This window comes from Podarcis pityusensis (genome assembly GCF_964106645.2).
Source record: "Podarcis pityusensis genome assembly, chromosome: 5".
NCBI lineage: Eukaryota > Metazoa > Chordata > Lepidosauria > Squamata > Lacertidae > Podarcis > Podarcis pityusensis.
Window position 1 is genome coordinate 42,012,663 of NC_138032.1, and position 19,221 is coordinate 42,031,883.

A 19,221-nucleotide genomic window follows, 5' to 3' on the forward strand; every position below is an offset into this window, starting at 1 on the left:
GGCAAGTCCTAGGCACTGAGGTTTTACCCACAGCGCCACCCGCGTCCATTTTGGAAGTAATATACCTATTCTCATATCACTCCTCTAATCTCCAAAGCATCTTTGCCTGTCCTCACCCTTTCTCCTAACAGCACAAGGTCCCTTATCCTGTTTTATGGGGTTTGCCTGCTCTGCTTTCTCCTTAGTGCAACTTCCAGGTGACCACCAGTCACTGTTGTCTCAGCTCCCATCAGCCCTAGCAAGCATGCCCATTAGCCCGGGATGATGGGAGTTGTAGTTGAGCAACATCTGGAGGAGCCAAATGTTCTCCACACCTCCTTGAGGCCATGTGGGAGCTTTGTTCATAACACCTTTCTCACTGATTAATCCTTTTCTCAATTCACTGTCTCTTCTGCTTGTCCTTTCTTTAGGGCAAAGGTGGTGAACCTGGCCCCTTCAGATGTTGTTCAGCTCAAAGTGCCATCAGCACCATTAGCAACCCAGGAATTATTGGTATTGTAATCCAATAACATCTGGAGGGCCTCAGGTTCATCATCCTTGCATTAGGATTTTGCCTTATTTCCTTATCCTTCCCTTTGGTTTCTCAGTTCATGCCCATTCTACTCTGCGTCAGGATCTGCTCTTTGTCTTCTTTACCTCCTGGGGCCTCTTGCTATTCAGCTGCTCCTTCAAATGTACTCTGAATTATGGAGTTCAGTGCTAAGGAAAAGGCTGGATTCTGCAATCTCTATGAATTATGCACATTTATTATTTTCATGTCTTTGCTTAGTTTGCAGAATTTATTCAGCAGACATAAAGAAGGGGCAACGAGCTATATAGGGTACTGAAGACTTCATGGAATATAAACAACATGGGTATAATTTCTTCTGCCTTATGTGAATCTTCCCCCACCCAAGCTGAGCTCTCTAGCCCCTCGTAGAAATTGGCCGGCTTATGAACCTTTTACTGTTGTGTGTTCTGTCTTGAAAATTGTGACTGTTTCTGAATGTTCCAAAACTTCACATCAGCAACATAAGGGAAACAGAGATATATGCAGATAGCAGGAATAGTTTAGCTGTGTGTGTTTCTGAGATTTATATGTGCTACCTTTAAGAAAAAAAAGGAAAGAAGGAAGGAAAATAAATGCTTAGGTCTAAAAATATAGTGTTGTCTTATGTGATTCCAAGAGACTTCAGATACTTATACCCAGACACACACATATAAATATCAACTGCAAGCCTAATTCAACCCTGTATACACCTGCAGAAGAACCACACCCAACTCTCAAGCCAGGATACTTGCTACTTCTGCCTCACCCTGAAGACAAACCTGTCATTCTGGCCCTCCTCCATTCTTTTCATATCTTCCCAATTCATACAAACCAGGACCCTGTCAGATGCATTGTGCAAAGGCACAAGAAAAATTTCTCAAAGGATCTTGTCGTTCAGGCAAATTAAAGGAGCAATATGGATTGCTGAGAAGCTTCTCAACCCTGCAGTTGAGCACTTCATCAGCAGAATGGAGGCTTGAGAGCCAGTGGTAATCCAGCTGTTTGCTGGCATGAGTAGAAATGCTGCATCGACCTGAGCAGATGCTGGGCATGCCTGGCCCAAAGCCAACGATGATGCCTAGTGCTTGGAACCTGTAATTATCTGCAGAGGAGTTCTGCTCTGGAAATGTTTTAGTATCTCTCATTGCCATTCTGTGCAGCACTCCCCAAAGTGCAGCCTAAAATTTCATTTACGGATCTTCAGACATGGCGTGTCTCCCCTCCCCCCCAAAAAACTGAAGATTTGGAAAGGAAACTCAGGCTGCACATTGGAGATCACTGCACAGAATCACATCAACAAGAAAGGCTGAAAGATTAGCTACAGCTCAATGAGAGGAGCAAAACTTCTGGAAGATTGAACAAAGTCTGGGCTCATTAGACCTATGCAGGCAATTGGCACAGTCTGCAGTATGGGGAAAACAGAGTGGGAGGGTGGCTGAAGAGAGATACACAGCTAGGGTGCTTTGAATCCAGTATAAGGAATTGTGTTTGGGAAGGAAAGCAAGTTGAGAAACTGTCTTAGGTCAAGGCAGTGCCTTATACTCATAAGTCAATAATTGAAAGACCTGGCAGACTGAGTTAAGCACATCCATGCTCACTCTAGGGAAATGATGGTGAGACAGTAGTATTTATTATGATTAGGCAGTATGGCTTCAAAAGGATTCCGTTCTCTATCTCTTGGAGACGCCACATTTTCTGTTTATGTAATACTAGCAACAGTATTTGCTGCTTGCATACAAGATAGAAGGTGGATGATGTCATTCAGAGTAAAATGACAAATAGCATGCATTTAAGGATGGAAGACATGTTACCGTGTGATATGCACCATGTGCTTTTTATGGCATATCATAGATAGACCTCACAGTCAATGTGCATTGGAGCTTTGCAGGGTAGCATAAGCAAAAATGAATAGGTCTCTTCTTTAGGGAGCTTACAATATATGTTGTCTCCTCTGGCTGCATTCACACGACAGATTTACAGCACATGAGATTACTGACAACTGTCATTTATCCCTCACAAAGCTATAGTTCCCAGTGCCCTTGCCAAGCTACACTTCCCAGGAATCCTGGGGGGAAGTCGTGTGCTTTAAACATATGATGTGTGCACAGCCTCAGTCTGCAGGCATGTGTAATATCTACAGAATGCTTCTAGGAAGAGGTGAGGAAACCCTGAAGAACTTGGGGCACTCCATTATGTCCTGGGTTGGAAGTGAATCTCCTTGCACCTCAGATCACTGGGAGGACCTAAGGCAAGCCAATGGGACTTTTCCATGGTGTTCTAAAAATAAGTTTCCCTGCAGGACCTGAGCTGCCTTTGGGAAGGAAGCACGCCTCGCAAATCACTCATGGTACTCAGTGGAGAGAGGAATCTGCCAACATCGGTGCTTTATGGCGAAGAGTAATTGTGCCTGCTGCCTAATGGACTCAAGCCAGTCCTTTTAGGTCATGATTGCTGCAGTCAGACATGCTGTGTCTCGCCATGGAAGGGGACTGGCTGTCAGCAAAGTGCATTGAATTTCATGGATGAATCTTGCATTGTCCTCAGTTCAAAGGGTACAAAGACACAGCCGTCAGTGGAACTACAGTGATTGGGGGGGGATAAGGGGAATGAGCAACAAGGGGCATCTTCATCCTATATTTCTCTGTTTACTCATGTATGCAGAACATGCTGGTATAACTGGGGTGTTGTTGTTTTTTCCAAAGAAGGAGGAGCTGGCATGTGCCTGAAGTCTGCAGGGTGGCTCCCTTTCACTATTAGCGCTACTAATTAATCAGATGACAAACTGCAGCACAAGCTTTAGTCGATTAATCTACCAAGAAAATTGACTGAAGCTCATAATTCTGCCTGCTACTGATACAGCCACTATCAGCCCTATTTAGTTTGCATGTGGTATGAGTGGCCTGGCTTCTGCCTCAATTGGAAAAGCAATGGGAGGCAATGCTGACCTAGCTACTTCTCTGCACTGAATTTTTAAAAATGTACTAATGGAAATAATACAGCAGGGAAAATAATAACAGAGGTTGTAGGCCTGAAGATGCATGCAGCTAGCCTGGGACTGCTTCTCTTATGGGTCAGAGCAGTCCAAAAGCTGACTTTAGAACCTACAGTTGGCAGAATAAAAGCAGTTTGTTCAGTCCAGATTAGAGAGCTGGTGGCAAGGACTCTGATGTATTGGCACAAGCATCCTGAAATGCATTATCATTTAGCTAAGGTCACTTGCAGATGACCTGTTTCTTGAGCACTCATGCTGCCTTGTTTGCACAAGTTTGCAAGAACAGGACTATTCTGAATTGTTTGTGGGGAAGTTATGTGATCGTTGTGTCAAGCAAGTATTATTCCACACTTTCTGGGGCATTTCCCCATCACTCTCATTGTCACAAAAACCAGCTTTAGGGAGGAGGAAGTGGGTTTGCGGTGCAAAAGATGGACTCACTGGTATGTGATTGAATCCCACCCCCAAACAGCAGATGTCTGGAAGAGCCCTAAGACAAGTGGCAAACCAGCAACAAACACAGACATTTTCCTGCTCCTTACAGAGGGTAGATAGAAGCTTAGAGCCAGTTGATACTATCTGTGTTTCAATCACAGTATTATATGCACTACCAAGGAAGTCCATTGCAAAAAAACTTTATCTGTCCAAAAAATGCCAACTTCTCAACATGACCACACACATGTATGTGGCATCAGTTTTGATGGGGATCAGTCGCCCTTGATGGAGAGAAGCCAGGAAAAGAAGCAATAATAACAACCAACACCACCCAGATGCCTAGAATCACAAGAGAACTAGTCCGATAGGAAAGAAATGTTCTGAATCTAAAAATAAACCATCCATGAAATGTTTTTAAACTGTGTCATCTTCTCTAACTGGGTAGGTGGGGAATATGCCTGCACACCACAGGGATCCTAGCCAGTGATATTCAGCTTTGGGATGTGATTAGCTTTTATTTTCTCTACGAGTCATTTGACTTCTTTATTCATTTTATTTTACTGTCATTCGCTCTAGGGACTGATGATTGTATGCAATGTTTCATATTAAGATGCTTACTTTGTTTCAGAGAACGCCAAGCTTCTCCCTTCCAGCATGGCATGGCAGCCATCGCCTACTGCAATCACCCACGGATGCATCAGACAGAACCTGATTGTTGCCTTCAAAATTAGTGAAATCAGGTGATGCAGTAAAGATGCAGTCCAGTGAGGTTGTGTCACAAAATCAGATGCTGCCTTCTGGCAAGTGCCAGAATATCAGGGCAAACAAAAGGCAGTAGGAATTGCCTTGTCCACAAGTGGTAAGTGTTCTCTTTTCAGCAGGACTACCTGCTGTCCTCACTCCATCCATTGCATGGGCAAATTGGACACTGCACCACCAACCTCTGTCTACCGTCAACCAACTCTCTGTCTGCCTGCTTTCTTATTTACAACTGGTTACGAAGTGGGTTTGCCTTTCATTTAGATCTGGTTCCACCTATTGTTGGGTCTGCCTCTCTTCTGCCCCACCAATCCCAATGGGCATCAACCATCACCGCACTGAGACAGATTGACACAGAATTTACATACTAGATTGAGGCTCCCATTCAGAACCTCCTGATGCTCCCCTTCAAGGGTGCCAACTCAAATAAAATACAGTGGTACCTCGGGTTACAGACGCTTCAGGTTACAGACTCCACTAACCCAGAAATAGTACCTCAGGTTAAGAACTTTGCTTCAGGATGAGAACAGAAATTGTAAGGCGGAGGCGTGGCGGCAGCAGGAGGCCCCATTAGCTAAAGTGGTACCTCAGGTTATGAACAGTTTCAGGTTAAGAACAGACCTGCAGAACGAATTACAGTGGTGCCTTGGGTTAAGTACTTAATTCGTTCCAGAGGTCCATTCTTAACCTGAAACTGTTCATAACCTGAGGTACCACTTTAGCTAATGGGGCCTCCTGCTGCTGCCGCACCACCGGAGCACAATTTCTGTTCTCATCCTGAAGCAAAGTTCTTAACCCGAGGTACTATTTCTGGGTTAGCGGAGTCTGTAACCTGAAGCGTATGTAACCTGAAGCGTATGTAACCCGAGGTACCACTGTATTGGAGGGGACAGGTAAGCCCTGTCCCACATCATCAATCACAAAGATGCAGCACACACACACACACACAAACCATTTGCATGGCAATGCCCATCAACTTTGGGGGAGTCTGGCCCCTTCAAATATCATATTGGGGGGCCAGAGGGACTTCGGCCCCTAGGAATTGGCTCCTATGCTCCCCTTTTTTGTTTCCCCATAATAGTTCAACTTCCACTGTCCACACCTTTCTGTTCCACGTGTGTGTCATCCTCTCTATGACGTCAACCAGGAGCCATCTCCCCCAGCTGGCAAAAAGGATGTGCTGTGTTTCTATGGCAACACTTCTGCCTTTGGATGTATGAATTAAAAAAAAAAATCACACTCACACATTCACTGTGGTCTGCCACTCCTTTCTTGGAGCAGAAGTAAAGGGCTTAACAGCTTTGCCATTGAATCCTTCAATTCTTTTTCTGCAGAGGGGGAGACGGCACCCACATAAACATCATGCCCTCTGTATTCACATCTTAGCTGCTCTCTTTTTTTTTTAGCACAGTGGTGATGACACCTCAGGAAACAAAATCAGCTGCTGCATTTGAGCTTGTCCTCAACACAGGCAGGACTGTGCAGGAAAAGGACATAATTGAACTTCAAGCCTATACCCCCACTACTGGGCTTCCCAAAAGCAAACATCTCTGTAAATAACATTGAATGACTGACGGTGCCCCCAAACTCCAATTCCAAAGAGAATCTATGCTGCCTCCTTAAGGCGTTGTTTTAGGGGAGGAGAGCTTTCCAGCAGATCTGGCAATAGCATGCAAGCTCATGAATATTCAGTCAGCGGATTAGAAGCCTGTATTGGGTCTACAGGAAGCAGGGAAGTGCAAATGAGGATATCGAGCTTCTTGTTACAAAGTGGGCCACATAAGTCAATACACCCTGCACAAGCTAGCTGAGGCTTTTCCCAGTGACATGAGAGTTGTTGTTTTCTATGGAGATCCCAGGGCTCTCACACTTTCTGCAGGCAAGGCTTATGCTCTGCTATTGAAATGTGTCTGTTCCTCTCAGTTGTGCACCCCAGGGAAATAGGCACCATCTGAAATTTGAGATGTTTCTAGATCTTGGAGTCTCCCAGAACCTGACAGTGATCAGGCATAGGAGACTAGGTCCTAGACACAAATACACAAGCCCAACCTGATCTAATTGGTTTCATTCAACCTTGCATTCAACTTCCTTATTTGCTTGCATTCAACTTTCTTATTTGTTCTGCTAACAGAGTGCTGTAGAGCATGGATGGGGAGCTTGTGGCCCTCCAGGAATTGTGGGGCCCAGCAACTCCCATTAGCCCCAGTCAGCATGGCCAACAGTCAGGGACGATGAGAGTTGGAGTCCAGCAACATGCGCACCACACCTGCATTTTGCTGAAGTAGATCATCTGGCAACATCTCATTCCGTGGTTTCCTAGAAACACCCCAACCCAACCTTTTCCAAAGCTGGAATGGAGGAATGAGTGGAGCATTTGTTCACCCACACCTAATTACTAATTTCCCCCTCGAGCCTTAGATCAGATACAATCTGTTTCGACAGAGTATGATCTCCGAGTCTGTGAAACATGATTGCATTAAATGAAAAGAGCAGGATAGTCAGCAATGAATCTTCCCTGAGAAAAAGCCCTTCTGGGCTCTCCCAGGCCTATGTGTGCCCTTGCCTCCTGCCCAGAGCTATCGCTCCACTGCATTGCTCCATCCATCACTTACCCCAGGCACAGAGAAGCAAGCAAGAGTCAGGCCTTGTATAGGGCTGGGATGGAGCCAGTGAAGCTGTTTTGTGCATTATTGATTCCACTACTGTGCCCTAGGCTCATCACTTATCAAGACACACAGGGCAGCAGGGTGATGTGAAAATGAGCCACAAACAGATGAGGGACCCTCCCTACCCTAACACAACAGTCCATTGCAAGACCCATTCATCAGAGGGAACAGAAGAAGTCTTGGTCAAGCCTCCAGAGACAGATTGACCAAGGCACTCATTCAACTATTGCTTGCAAGTTCCCCTCCCCACTCCCCATCCATCTGCTAGACAGATATGGAGGCCCATGACAAAGACTCACACTGTACCAGTGTCAGGCACTGTCCTTAAAGGATGCTCCTGACTGGCACATCTCACAAGCAATGCCTAATGAACCCCTTCTGTTCAGGGCTGCCAAGTTGCCCAGAGAGTGGGAATGAGTTGAGGGGCTGAGTAAAGACAAAGGCAAATTTCCACTGCCTTCTGTAATCAGCAATGTGGATTCCATCTGACACGATCTAATTTCCTTCCTGATACCTTCAAGACAGCAAATCCATCTATGTACCTTTCCTAAAAGCCAAGACAGAGGACATGATGATTGAAGATAAGTGTAAATGTCTCAGGAAAGGAGTGATGTAATTATCTGAGGTGAGATGATCCACCGAGCTTAAAGTATGGAGTTCAGAATGCAAGTAGGCACCATAGCCAGAAATGCTAACTTGTGAAAACAGTCTCAACCGTGCTTTTGCAATGCTAGTAGAAGAAATTCAGGTTGCTGGAGAGAAAGAGACAAGAGTTGAAAGTGGTTTGAGAGAGAGACATCAGCACCTATGGCTTACATGCTTATTTCCTTTGTTCCATTTGTCCCATGAGTTGATTAAATCTTGCAAATGTTTTTAATTGTTTCAAAAACCTGCAAAGCCTGTTTGAACAAAAGCACTAATAGGGGTGAAACATAAACCTTTAAACTTGTATACCAGAGGCAAAAGAGAGCTGAGTGTACAGAATTAAGCATTGCTCTCTCTTTTAAGTTGAATTCAGCTCTTAGGGAGGGGTGTGTTGAAATAATCATTTATTACCAGCCTCTCAAACTGGTCTCAGCACATTAACTGGAAGTGATTTCAGTGTTTGGGCTCCTAGTATAAGTGAATGCTTGTTTATTTATTTTATTTTGCTTTTTTTAAAAAAACCCTTTCCTCTAAGGAGCTCAAGGGGCATACCATGGCTCTCCCCTTCTCTGTATTAACTCCGTATTAACACAACATTCCTGTGACGCAGGTTAAGCTAAGAGATGGTGAATAAGGATTTATGTTTCAGGTTTAGCTGGTCTGAGGTTTGGGGTGTTTTAAAAATTAAGTAATTAAAATTAAAATTAAGTTTGAATTGTATCCTGTTTCTTTAACTCCTTTAAAAACGTCTTTTCTCAACATTACTAGTAGCAGGGTGCCACACACCCTTGTTATCACCAACACACACTTTCAACAAAAATAAATAAATAAATAAATAAATAACATAATGGAGACACCCTCAGCCGAACCACTGGCACCTCTTAGACTATGTAATTGTCCGAGCTGAAAATCACTGTGACGTGTTCCTTACCAGAGCTATGCAGTGCCAACAATTGCTGGACAGATCACCGATTAATACACTCCATAATGGCTATCAAGATTATACCTCAACATAGGCTTCAAGGAATGAAACCAAGGTGCAAAATGAACACTCAAGCCCTTCAAGGTCCTATTAAGTGGGATTGCTTCCAAAAGACTCTTAAGGACCCTGACAACACTGGACCAAGCTAAAAGCATCCATTTTTGCAGCCTGTGAACAAACTTGGATACCAAACCAGGAAACACCAGGACTGGTTTGATGAGAATGACAATGAGATTAAATGCATTATTGACAAGAAAAGGAAGGCATTTCAGATCTAGCAAAGAGATAGAAACTGCACCACTAAGAAAAAAACCTATGCCAACTCTAAGGCTGAGGTTCAAAGAAGAACCAGAGAACTAAAGAACACCTGGTGGATCACCAAAGAGAAGAAGAAGCCACACCCTAAGAACGTTCAGAGAATTTGGGGAATCTGTTTGCTTGCTTGCTTTTCTGCTTTATTAAGAGATTTTTTACCATGTCCTTCAACAAGCCCCCAGGGTTGCTGACAAGGAATCAACAATCAATAATCAATTAAAATATGCAAATAACAAGAGTGGTAGGGAACATCAGGCCAGGGCTTTGAAAGTGGCCTTCTTTCCAGGTTTCTCTCTCAGGCCTTCTGGGATTTTCCCAAACCAGATCCCCCTCCCCAGGCCACACTCTCCTTCACCAGACCCTTTCTGTGGCCCCCGAGTGATTTTGCCTTGCTTTCCTGACCCTTGAGCATCTTGGTTGCCCTTCTCTGTACACATACCAGCTTGTCAATATCCTTCTTAAATGGTGGAGCTCAGAAATGGGCACAGTGTTCCAGGTGGGGTCTGAATGAGCATGGCTGAGACTGCCTGTATTAAACATACTACAAAATGTCCCTGGAAAAGTACTGATGAAGTGCAGCAATTGTGTTTTTTCAGGGCTTCGGGGCAGGAAAGGCATAAGACCATTTAATCCAAACAGACCATCTCTCCCACCCCTCTTAACAAACTCGCCAGTATCAAATTTGGAAACTGGACTCTGGCTAACCCTCATTTTTTTCTGCAGCCCCAGCAATGCAGTACAATTCACTCCTTGCCAACAAGATACATTATTGCACACTCATTTTGCCAGAAGTTTATTTTGATGATTACTGAGCTTTTGCTTGGCATATAAGGAGCTTCTTTGTAATAGTCCTGCACCACAGGGGGTTGGACTAGATGACCCTTTGGTCCCCCTTCCAACTCTATTTTGGTCCCCTTCCAACTCTATATTCATTTGGTATAAGCACTGTACGAGTCTAGCAGCAGTCCTGTGGGTTGTGGGTAGACAGGTCAGCTGAGACATCCCCTCTCCACTCATAAAACAGGGACATGCCTATGATAAAACTAAGAAGCTGTGTTGCCTTTAATCTCTGTGCTTTGGCTTCTTCCTGAATGGCTGGATCATTCTCAAGCCAGGGAGCTGGAATTTGTCACCCCATATGTACTGGGGGAGAGGGTGTTCACAGGTTGTTGGGTTTCGACAGTGCTGAACTATTTTTAGACCTGGTGCTGTTCTGACTCAGTGGAGTGTTTATGCAGGATGTGTTCCGTAATCCCAGCCGATAATATATACAGAGATTCCAGAATTGCAGCATAATCCATCCCGGGTTTTATATTGCTCTGAGAGATAAGGGGGTACTTAGGGAAATAGCTAGCAGTTAGTTAAAATATATTGTGCTGTACAGTGTATAATTAAACGTGTCTGCCTGTTTGGCCTCAAAAGCATATTGTCGCTTCTGCTTCTCTCTCTCTCCTTTCAAAGAGCTCCCTATCTTCTGGGACACAGAAGCACATGGATGCTCTTCAAAGCAGGTGGAGAGGGAAGGAGCGAAGGAAGAATGTGCTGATGCTGGAGAAGTCTCAGAGCTTACTAAATTGCTCCCAGCACAGCTTCGCAGGCCCTAAAGGAACAGAGATGACATCATTCTTCCCTTACTAGAGCAACAAAAACACACCTTGGAAGTTCCTGGCCGTGGTCACTGTCATCAAGCACCTTACTAGTCATACCTGATGGTCACTCCACCGGTTACATGTTTTGCCCCTTACGGGGAAGGCTTCTGCTTATGTAATTGCATGGCATCTCCATCTAGATGGTCACATACAATGATCGTCTCTTCTTTTCATGCACAGTCTCAGAAGATGTGGTTCCCTGTCTCTTCCCAGCATGCACATAGTACACACCTGCTGCATAGTACACGCCATACATTTAATGCACACACCCCTCCCACCGAAAAAGAATCTTGGGAAGTTTACCCATCATAGAGTAGCAACCTCCAGCACCTTTAACAAACTACAGTTCTCTTTTGGGGGGAGGAAATGTGCTTTTAATGCATGGTGTGTACACAGCCACAGTGAAAAGGAGGGCGGTCGGGTCTATTTGTCACACCTGATGATGTACATACATTTCCCCATGCTCCCCCATCCAAACAATTCTGTGTCGAGGAAATATAACACGTCTCCTCATCTGGAGCGAAGGGGAGTGCATGCTTCCATGAAGAATTGCTGGCAAGAGACTGCTCTTTTTTGTACCCTGTGAGCTGGCTTTGAAAACACCTGGCAGATGGTGCTCCTTCCCAGGTGTCCCTGCCTAATTTACTTTTGCCAAGACAGCCACATCAAGGAGAATTAACCCATGCATTAAGGAAGCTCTGCACCTGGAGGGAAGCCAAGCTGCAGATCTAAGTGTTTCTCTATGGGGTAGTAATGCCTATCCCTCTCAGACAGGAATAGAGACACTTTTCCCCATTGAGGGCCACATTCCCTTTGAAGTAACCTGCTTGGGGGGTGAGCAGGCCAGAGCCAAAAGTGAGAACCTTCTCTTCTCTCTCTCTCTCTCTCTCTCTCTCTCTCTCTCTCTCTCTCTCTCATTTCCCTGCTCCCTCCCCCATGCAATTAATTGCACACAATTAATTAAAGCAAGGACTGGAAGTGGCCCTGAGGCTGCAGGTTTCCCACCCCTGCTCTCAGAACCTTCAATTCTCCACTGTTTAGGGGCTATTTTCTTAGACCACGGCATGGAGATAATAGCCATTTCGCTGTTTGTTGTGGAATGGGAAAATCCTGCACAGCAGGAAGAACAGAATAGCTGCGCATATTACTCTGCAACGTATGATTAGCAGGGCAGGGTACCTGCCACTGTGTTTGCATGAATGCCTTCGGGAAACAGAGGGAAGGTAGGGGGCCATGGTATGCACAGGGGCGCAGAAGGGGTAAGTAAGTAGGTGTGCCCTAAAATACAGTACAGTGTGTACAGTACATTGCCCCCTCTCCCCACCCCTCTCTCTGAGATGCAGGGCTGGGAAAACTTCAGCTAATGAACTTCTGCCTGCCATGTAGCTAGTAAAAGCAAATGATCTGGCAGCAATATGGCGTTTGAGTTGGATCATAGGGAAAATCAACCCCTACGTCAATCACTCTAGTGATCACTGAATCTGGGTCAGCTCCAAGGTTGGGGCAGGGAGACTACATGCAAGTGGACCTTAGTGGACCCCTTTAACTATGGGTTGCAAGGGCCCCTGCCCATGGTTCATCCTCTCCTCTCACAGGCAGCCCAGTAGCCATAGGGGGGCAGCACATTAGTGTGCAGCTGCTGCTGCTGTTCTATTTATGTATGTATTTATAATAACCGCCTACTCATAAAAATATTGTGACAGTGTACAAAAAAAACCATTCAAACATCATAAAACCATAGCATGAAAAAGTAAGAAGCAAACGACCAGCACTGAATCAAAGTCATTCTCTAAAAACAGTGGGCAAAAAATTGTTTTCTGCATGTGACACCATATCAGAACTGTGGGTGCCTGGTTGATTTCAGCAGGGAAAGTGTTCCAAGTGACTTGTGTAGTTTTCCTTCTCACAGAGCTACAATTCCCAGCATCCTTAACAAACCACAGTTCCCTCCTTTGGGGGGAGGTCATGTGCTTCAAATGTATGGTGTGGGTCTGCCCAAAGTTTGTGGCTGTTCCTCTACTGCTCCTCCTCAAAATTGCCAGTGTCTTCACTTGTCCACCCTCTGCAGGAGAAGACAGGTAAGTGGAGGCAAGGTGGAGAAAGAGCAGAGTAGCAGGACATGATCCACATGGTCATCGGCCTTCTACCAAGGTGAAGGAGAGGTTAAATGTACAGGTGGCAGCAGCCACTCCTTCTCTTTGAGGGGAGGCAGTCAACAGGTGCTCACCATGTTGATCTCTGGTGCCGAACCAGCACTGTATTATGAATGCCATGGATAAGGAACCTGCAGCCCTCTGGATATTGCTGGGCTATGGATCCCATCCCCTCTGACCTCTGATTCTGCTGGCTGGGGCTGGTGGGAGTTGGGGGTCCAACAACATCTGGAAGGCTACAGGGTCTCCAATCCTGTGGAAGGGCTTAGCGTTCTCCCCAAACTGGTACAGTGGTACCTCGGGTTACATATGCTTCAGGTTACATATGCTTCAGGTTACAGACTCCGCTAACCCAGAAATAGTACCTCAGGTTAAGAATTTTGCTTCAGGATGAGAACAGAAATCATGCTCCGGCGGTACAGTGGCAGCAGGAGGCCCCATTAGCTAAAGTGGTGCTTCAGGTTAAGAACAGTTTCAGGTTAAGAACAGACCTCCAGAACGAATTAAGTTCTTAACCCAAGGTACCACTGTACTGGTAAATCTGAGTCCAGGCTGTCCCACTGCAGTGTGAGAGCTCACATGACTGAATGCTCTTCCATACAAAGCGAAGCAAAATTCCCCACATATATAAAACTTTTTTAAAAAGGAAGAATTGTTTTTGTAACCTAGGTTTCTCTCAGATATGCTGGTTTTATATGGGTTAGTTTAATTTCTTGTTGGGGGCTATTCCATTGCGTGAGCCAACTGTCTATGTAGACATCAAATCCATAAACCCTAAAATGGTTGGGATGAAGGAAACCTGGAATTTCATCTCATGCATTAAAGCAGGATTCTGTATACTTAAGCATCTCTACACCATGGTCAGAGGCAGTATGATCCTAAATACCGAATGCTGGAAACCACAGCAGAGGAAAGTGCTCTTGTGCTCAGGTCCTGCTTGCAGGTTTCCCCCAGCCACCTGGTTGGCCACTGCGAAGGCAGGATGCTAGACTAGATGGGTCATCGGCCTGATCCAGCGGGTTCTTCTTATATTGCTTAGGTGTCCCACATGAAACAGGGCACAACTCATTCATTGCTTTTCAGTTCCCTGTAGATCAACGTTCATTTGAAGCCTGCTTTATTTGTCCAATTGCAGTGAAACCAAAAGCACAAAAGAATGGGAAAGTTAAGGATGATACTGGCTATTAGCTTTAAAAAATCCCACAGCACTATCCAGGCCTGGACCATCACTGTCAGCTTTCTTCTTCTTGCATGTTATGAAGACCAAAAGGGAAGGCATCTGAAAGCCCTCATCCTGCTCACACTCCCCTCCCTGTTAGCTTTCATCACAATCTGCAGCTGCTTCCCCAGTTCATTAAACCCATTATGGCCAGGCTGTCATCATCTGCCTGCTCAAGCCCTCTTCAAAGTAACAGAGAGAACAAGCGGTTTAGCTAGGAGCCTGTCAGCTGCACTCCAAAACAAGGATGGGGAGGAAGCAAACTCCGACTGGATCATTAGGATGGAGAATGACAGCAGCCAAGCCAGGTGACTGCAGAAGCTACTGGAGATATGCGCTGACCTTTCTATAAAGGCACCAGGTGCGTGTGGAAGGAGAAACTCCAGAGAACTGTTTCTAAGGGTACCTTTGTGCGTGGGAGATGCTCTCTGATGCATGACCTTTTGGTGGATAGTCTAAAGCAGGTTTCATCTCCTCTGCCTCCCCTCCCCTCCCACACTTGAGGTCCTCCAAGCAGACAAAGGGACTCGAGCAAAAATCATATTTCACTGAGAAGGGAGAGGGTGGTAGGGGCAGCTACTATTTGTGAGTAAGGATGGACAGCCGTGCAGACCAACTGGAGCACCAAGCACTTGGCTTAGAACTGTTCTTCTCCCTGAAGCATCATGAATGAACCTAACTGAATCAGAACCAGGAAGCACCCAGTCCTTTGTTTTTTTGTTTTTTTTGTTTTCCATCCTGAAGTCCTGGTACAGATGCAAAACTTTATCTGGCCAGCAGGATCAGAACCATCAACAAATTATACAGCCAGACTCCAACAAACTGTTCAGGAAGAGACTGCAGGAAGATGAAGTCAGCTTTTGCCTACATTTCCCACTTGGCCCTATAGAATGGTGCCAATGGGCTACACAGCTTGCAGCTTCTTAAGCTTGGTGGCATCTTCACTAACCAGCAGCAACAATCCAGATCTTTCTCTTTTTTGCATGTTAATTTTCTAATTCCTCTTGACTGAAGGGCAGAATTATTTTTTTTGCAAAGTCTGGTCTGCAAAGACCGAACATAAAACTTTCAAGCTGCCAGAGCTAGCTACTTATTACTATGCATCTTGTTTACACTTCATATCTATTCCAGTCTGGTCAGAATCTGAGCTGACCAATGGCCAGCCCCTTCGGCGTAGAATAGGAAGGCAGAAACGAGGTGAATGAAGGATAGGAGCAACGAAGGATAGGACAGAGCCAGATAGATAGAACATGGCTGCAATCCTGCACCTTTCTTTGTGAATGGAACAGAGAGCCTGCAGGATCAGGGCAAAGCTCCACCTGGTCCAGCATCCTGTTCTCACAGTGGCCAACCAGTTGCCTGTGGGAAACCAGTAGGGCAGGATTTGAGCCCAACAGCCCCTCCCCTCCTGGGGTTTCCAGCAACTAGTATTCAGAAGCATGGAGGCAGAGTAAAGTTATCTTGGCTTGTTGCGACTGATAGCATCATCCTCCATGAATTTGTCCAACCCTCCTTTAAAGTCCGATAGTATTTTAAAGAAAGTGCATTGGCTGGATTTCCCATAAAGGGAACCACCCGTTCTCAAACCAGGCACCTTTACACTCAGCTTTGTTATCGCACCAGCCACAACTCCCCTTGTCCCAACAGCTTGCTCCTCTTCCTGACCCTGGTGCACAGCTGCTCTCAGTAAAAGCAGAGCTATGCATGGAGGTTTGGGCAAGAGGTGGCTGTGGGCAGAACTAGCTCAATACATTTGGCTGCCAGGTGGAACAGCATATGGCACCCATACCCACCCACAAATAGCACCCACAAGGCTAGTCAAGTTATCTTGGCACACCCAAAAAACACACCCACAAACAAAGGCAACAGGACAAAAAACAATACAGTGGTACTTCAGGTTAAGAACTTAATTTGTTGCGGAGGTCCGTTCTTAACCTGAAACTGTTCTTAACCTGAAGCACCACTTTAGCTAATGGGGCCTCCTGCTGCTGCCGTGCCGCCGGAGCACAATTTCTGTTGTTGGACTACAATTCCTATCATCCCTGACCAATGGGCCATGCTGGCTGGGGCAGATGGGAGTTGTAGTCCAACAACATCTGGGGAAAGGCTGCTCTAAAAGACTTCTTTTAGGAACCTGGCTTGATGGTGTGAGAAAAGAAAGTGGAAAACTGACAAGTGACTACTAGCCATGGAAATTATGAATGACAACCTGGCCGGAGGCAGTATACTGAGATTGCTGGGATTCCCAAGTTGAAGAGAGTGCTGCTGCACTTACACCCGGCTTGCAGACTTCCCACAGGCATTGTAGATGCTGGACCAAAGAGGCCCTTGGTCTAATCCCTCAGGGCTCTTCTTATGTTCTTACACACAAGAGGAGTTTGATTGCTCAGGTGCCTGGCTGTATATTCCTGCTGCCATCGCCAGCCCTCACACCCAGTATCCTCGTCTTCTGTGACCCCGCATGCAATTTCGCATGTCATAGGATCACAGAACTGAAGAGTTGGAAGGCACCCTGAACATCATCTAGTCCAACCCCCTGCAATGCAGGAATATGCAGTTGTCCCACATGGGAATCAAACCTGCAACCTTGGCATTATCGGCACCATGCTCTAACCAACTAACCCATCTTATATTCTTATATGTGCACTCTGACTTACACTGCCTGACTTGCCACCACAACTCCTGAGCTGTTCCCAGTACATCCTCTGCTGGACCAGAGAGAAATTTGCCTAGGCTACTGCCATTGCTTCCAGAAGAAGCCAGAGACCTACAAGTGATGGAGGGCAAACCTGAGTCTGCACAAGAGGGTAGTCAAGGGGCCTTCACTGAAGCACAGCCACTAATCCCCCCAAAAGGGAGCTTTGGAGGAGCTTGCTGGACTGTGGCTCTGATTCTCCCAGCACACCTTCTGGGATTCCCTTCTGTACAAAGAGCTGTTCTGTTCATATTTCATATCCTCCCTGTCAGCCAGCCAGCTCTGACAAACAGGGAGAGCATTATGAATGCAGCTGGAGGAGGGCAGCCGACACCCCAACAGGCTAGGAAAGATCCTTGCTGCTCAAAGCCTTCTTCCTTGACCTTGTTCCAAGGGAAGGGACTCCGTCCTGGGTGGGCAGAAGGGAATGCGGTAGGCAGCATCTCTGCAGTGCTTCCACCAGCCAGGAAGGATTTATTAGTATGGGGAGCGTGAGTTGCAGCAGCAGCAGCAGCAGCAGCAGCATGGCACAGCACTAACTGGGCCGCCTCCAGATGCATTTCACTCCCCTCTCACTGGCCAGGCTGAGCCTCGGCCAAGGACACATTCCGCAGCTTAGGGGACAAGAGCGCGAGTGTGTGGCATGGAGGAAATGAAGGCCTGTGAGCTAGGAGAAGTGGGATTGGCAAATAGGCACGAGTCAAAGGGCTCTGTGAGGAGCACTTAAGAGGCGCCCAGCCACATGCGGTTGTGCCACTGATCAATGCCAGGAGGGCAGAATTTATCAGTGCCCCCCTGCCAGACCCACAGAGGTTGCTCTGGTCTGCAGCTCACATTCATGATCTCTAATAGTAATACTTAGCTTTGGACACATGAGGTGCCCTAGAGTGACTGTGACAACCCAGTCAGATGGGTTGAGTACAAATAAATTATTATTATTATTATTATTATTATTATTATTATTATTATTATTATCATCAACACCCATCTTATTGCTGTGGTTGTAAGTTGTTTTGAACTGCTGTTAATATTGTGCTTTAATTGTTGTAACCCATCCTGGGATCTTAGGCCGGAGGGTGGATAATTAACAACCACCACCACCAAATAAACAGAAAGGCAGTTTTCTGCCACACAGTTCCCTGTCATCACTTTTAGCTTTAAATGTCAGAATTCTATCCCCCCCCCCAATGCACCACTGCAGAACCCGACCCTGCTAGATCACCTGTTCCTTTCTTTCCAAGGGTACTTGGAACTATGCCTGAAATGTCTTTCTTCCCACCCCCCTTCTGCGTAGCTTCCCTGCCTTGCCAAAGGGATTTCGCCATCGTTCTAGCTGAACTCCCACCACCACCACCCCTCTCCTTACAGCCGCCTTCCACTTTCTCCGTTGCTGCCTGCAGCTCTAAAGCACTCAGTTGTAGCCAACAGCCTCAATAAATCTTAAGCAGCAGAGAGCAAATGACAAGGACATGGAGGCATCAGAGCCTGCGGCATGAAACAAAACAGGCTGGGGGCTGGAGAAAGAGTCCTCTAGCGGCCTACGAAGGGGTTATTCACCCAGGAGAAGAAGAAGCCAAGGCTGTATTCTGGAGTCGGCAGGGGCAGCAAAACAGTACCTGCTCAGAGGTGGCACTCAGCTTCCAATCTCCCAGTACCCAGCTTTGGCCCTATAAAAGGAAGCAACTCTTACAGCAGCCTGGGGGGCTGAGTGAGGCCTTACTGCCAACAAACCGAGGAGATGCTGTTTCAGTACCTGTGAAGCTAGAGATGTCCCTGTCTCAGCCGAGGGTCTCGCCGCATTCTCAGACGAGCTTCCAGCCCCCATTGGCCAGCTGCAAGCACAGTCCCTGTTTCTCTTCCTGCCTCCACTGCCCGGCTGAGATAGTCTGCTGACCCCGACATGTCACTGACAGGCACAGGTGCTCCCAGGCCCAGCCAGCCTGGTCATGTATCCACCCCAGCCAGCTCCTCCTCCAGGGCTAGTGTCAGGATTCAAGAAATTGCTGGAGCTCCGACACAACAGAGAGGGAGAGCTGCCAGAGAAGCACAGAATCCTGTGCTCTGCTTGGATCAGAGCCTCCACCCCAAGAGGTTGCCGTTGATATGTGTGGAGGGGAGAGTTGAGAATTACAGTAGTACTTCGGGTTACAGACGCTTCAGGTTACATACGCTTCAGGTTACA

General features: G+C 46.3%; 1 protein-coding gene across 1 annotated transcript in view; it reads right to left on the minus strand.

Moving 5' to 3' along the window:
* GOLGA7B (golgin A7 family member B) overlaps positions 1-18,947 on the minus strand; it is a 33,751-nt gene extending 14,804 nt beyond the window's left edge. The window contains exon 1 of the mRNA XM_081007587.1: positions 18,793-18,947. Within this exon, the coding sequence (XP_080863713.1) occupies positions 18,793-18,864 (72 nt within the window). The 5' untranslated portion in view covers positions 18,865-18,947. The remainder of the gene's footprint in view (positions 1-18,792) is intronic.
* Positions 18,948-19,221: the final 274 nt, after the last annotated feature.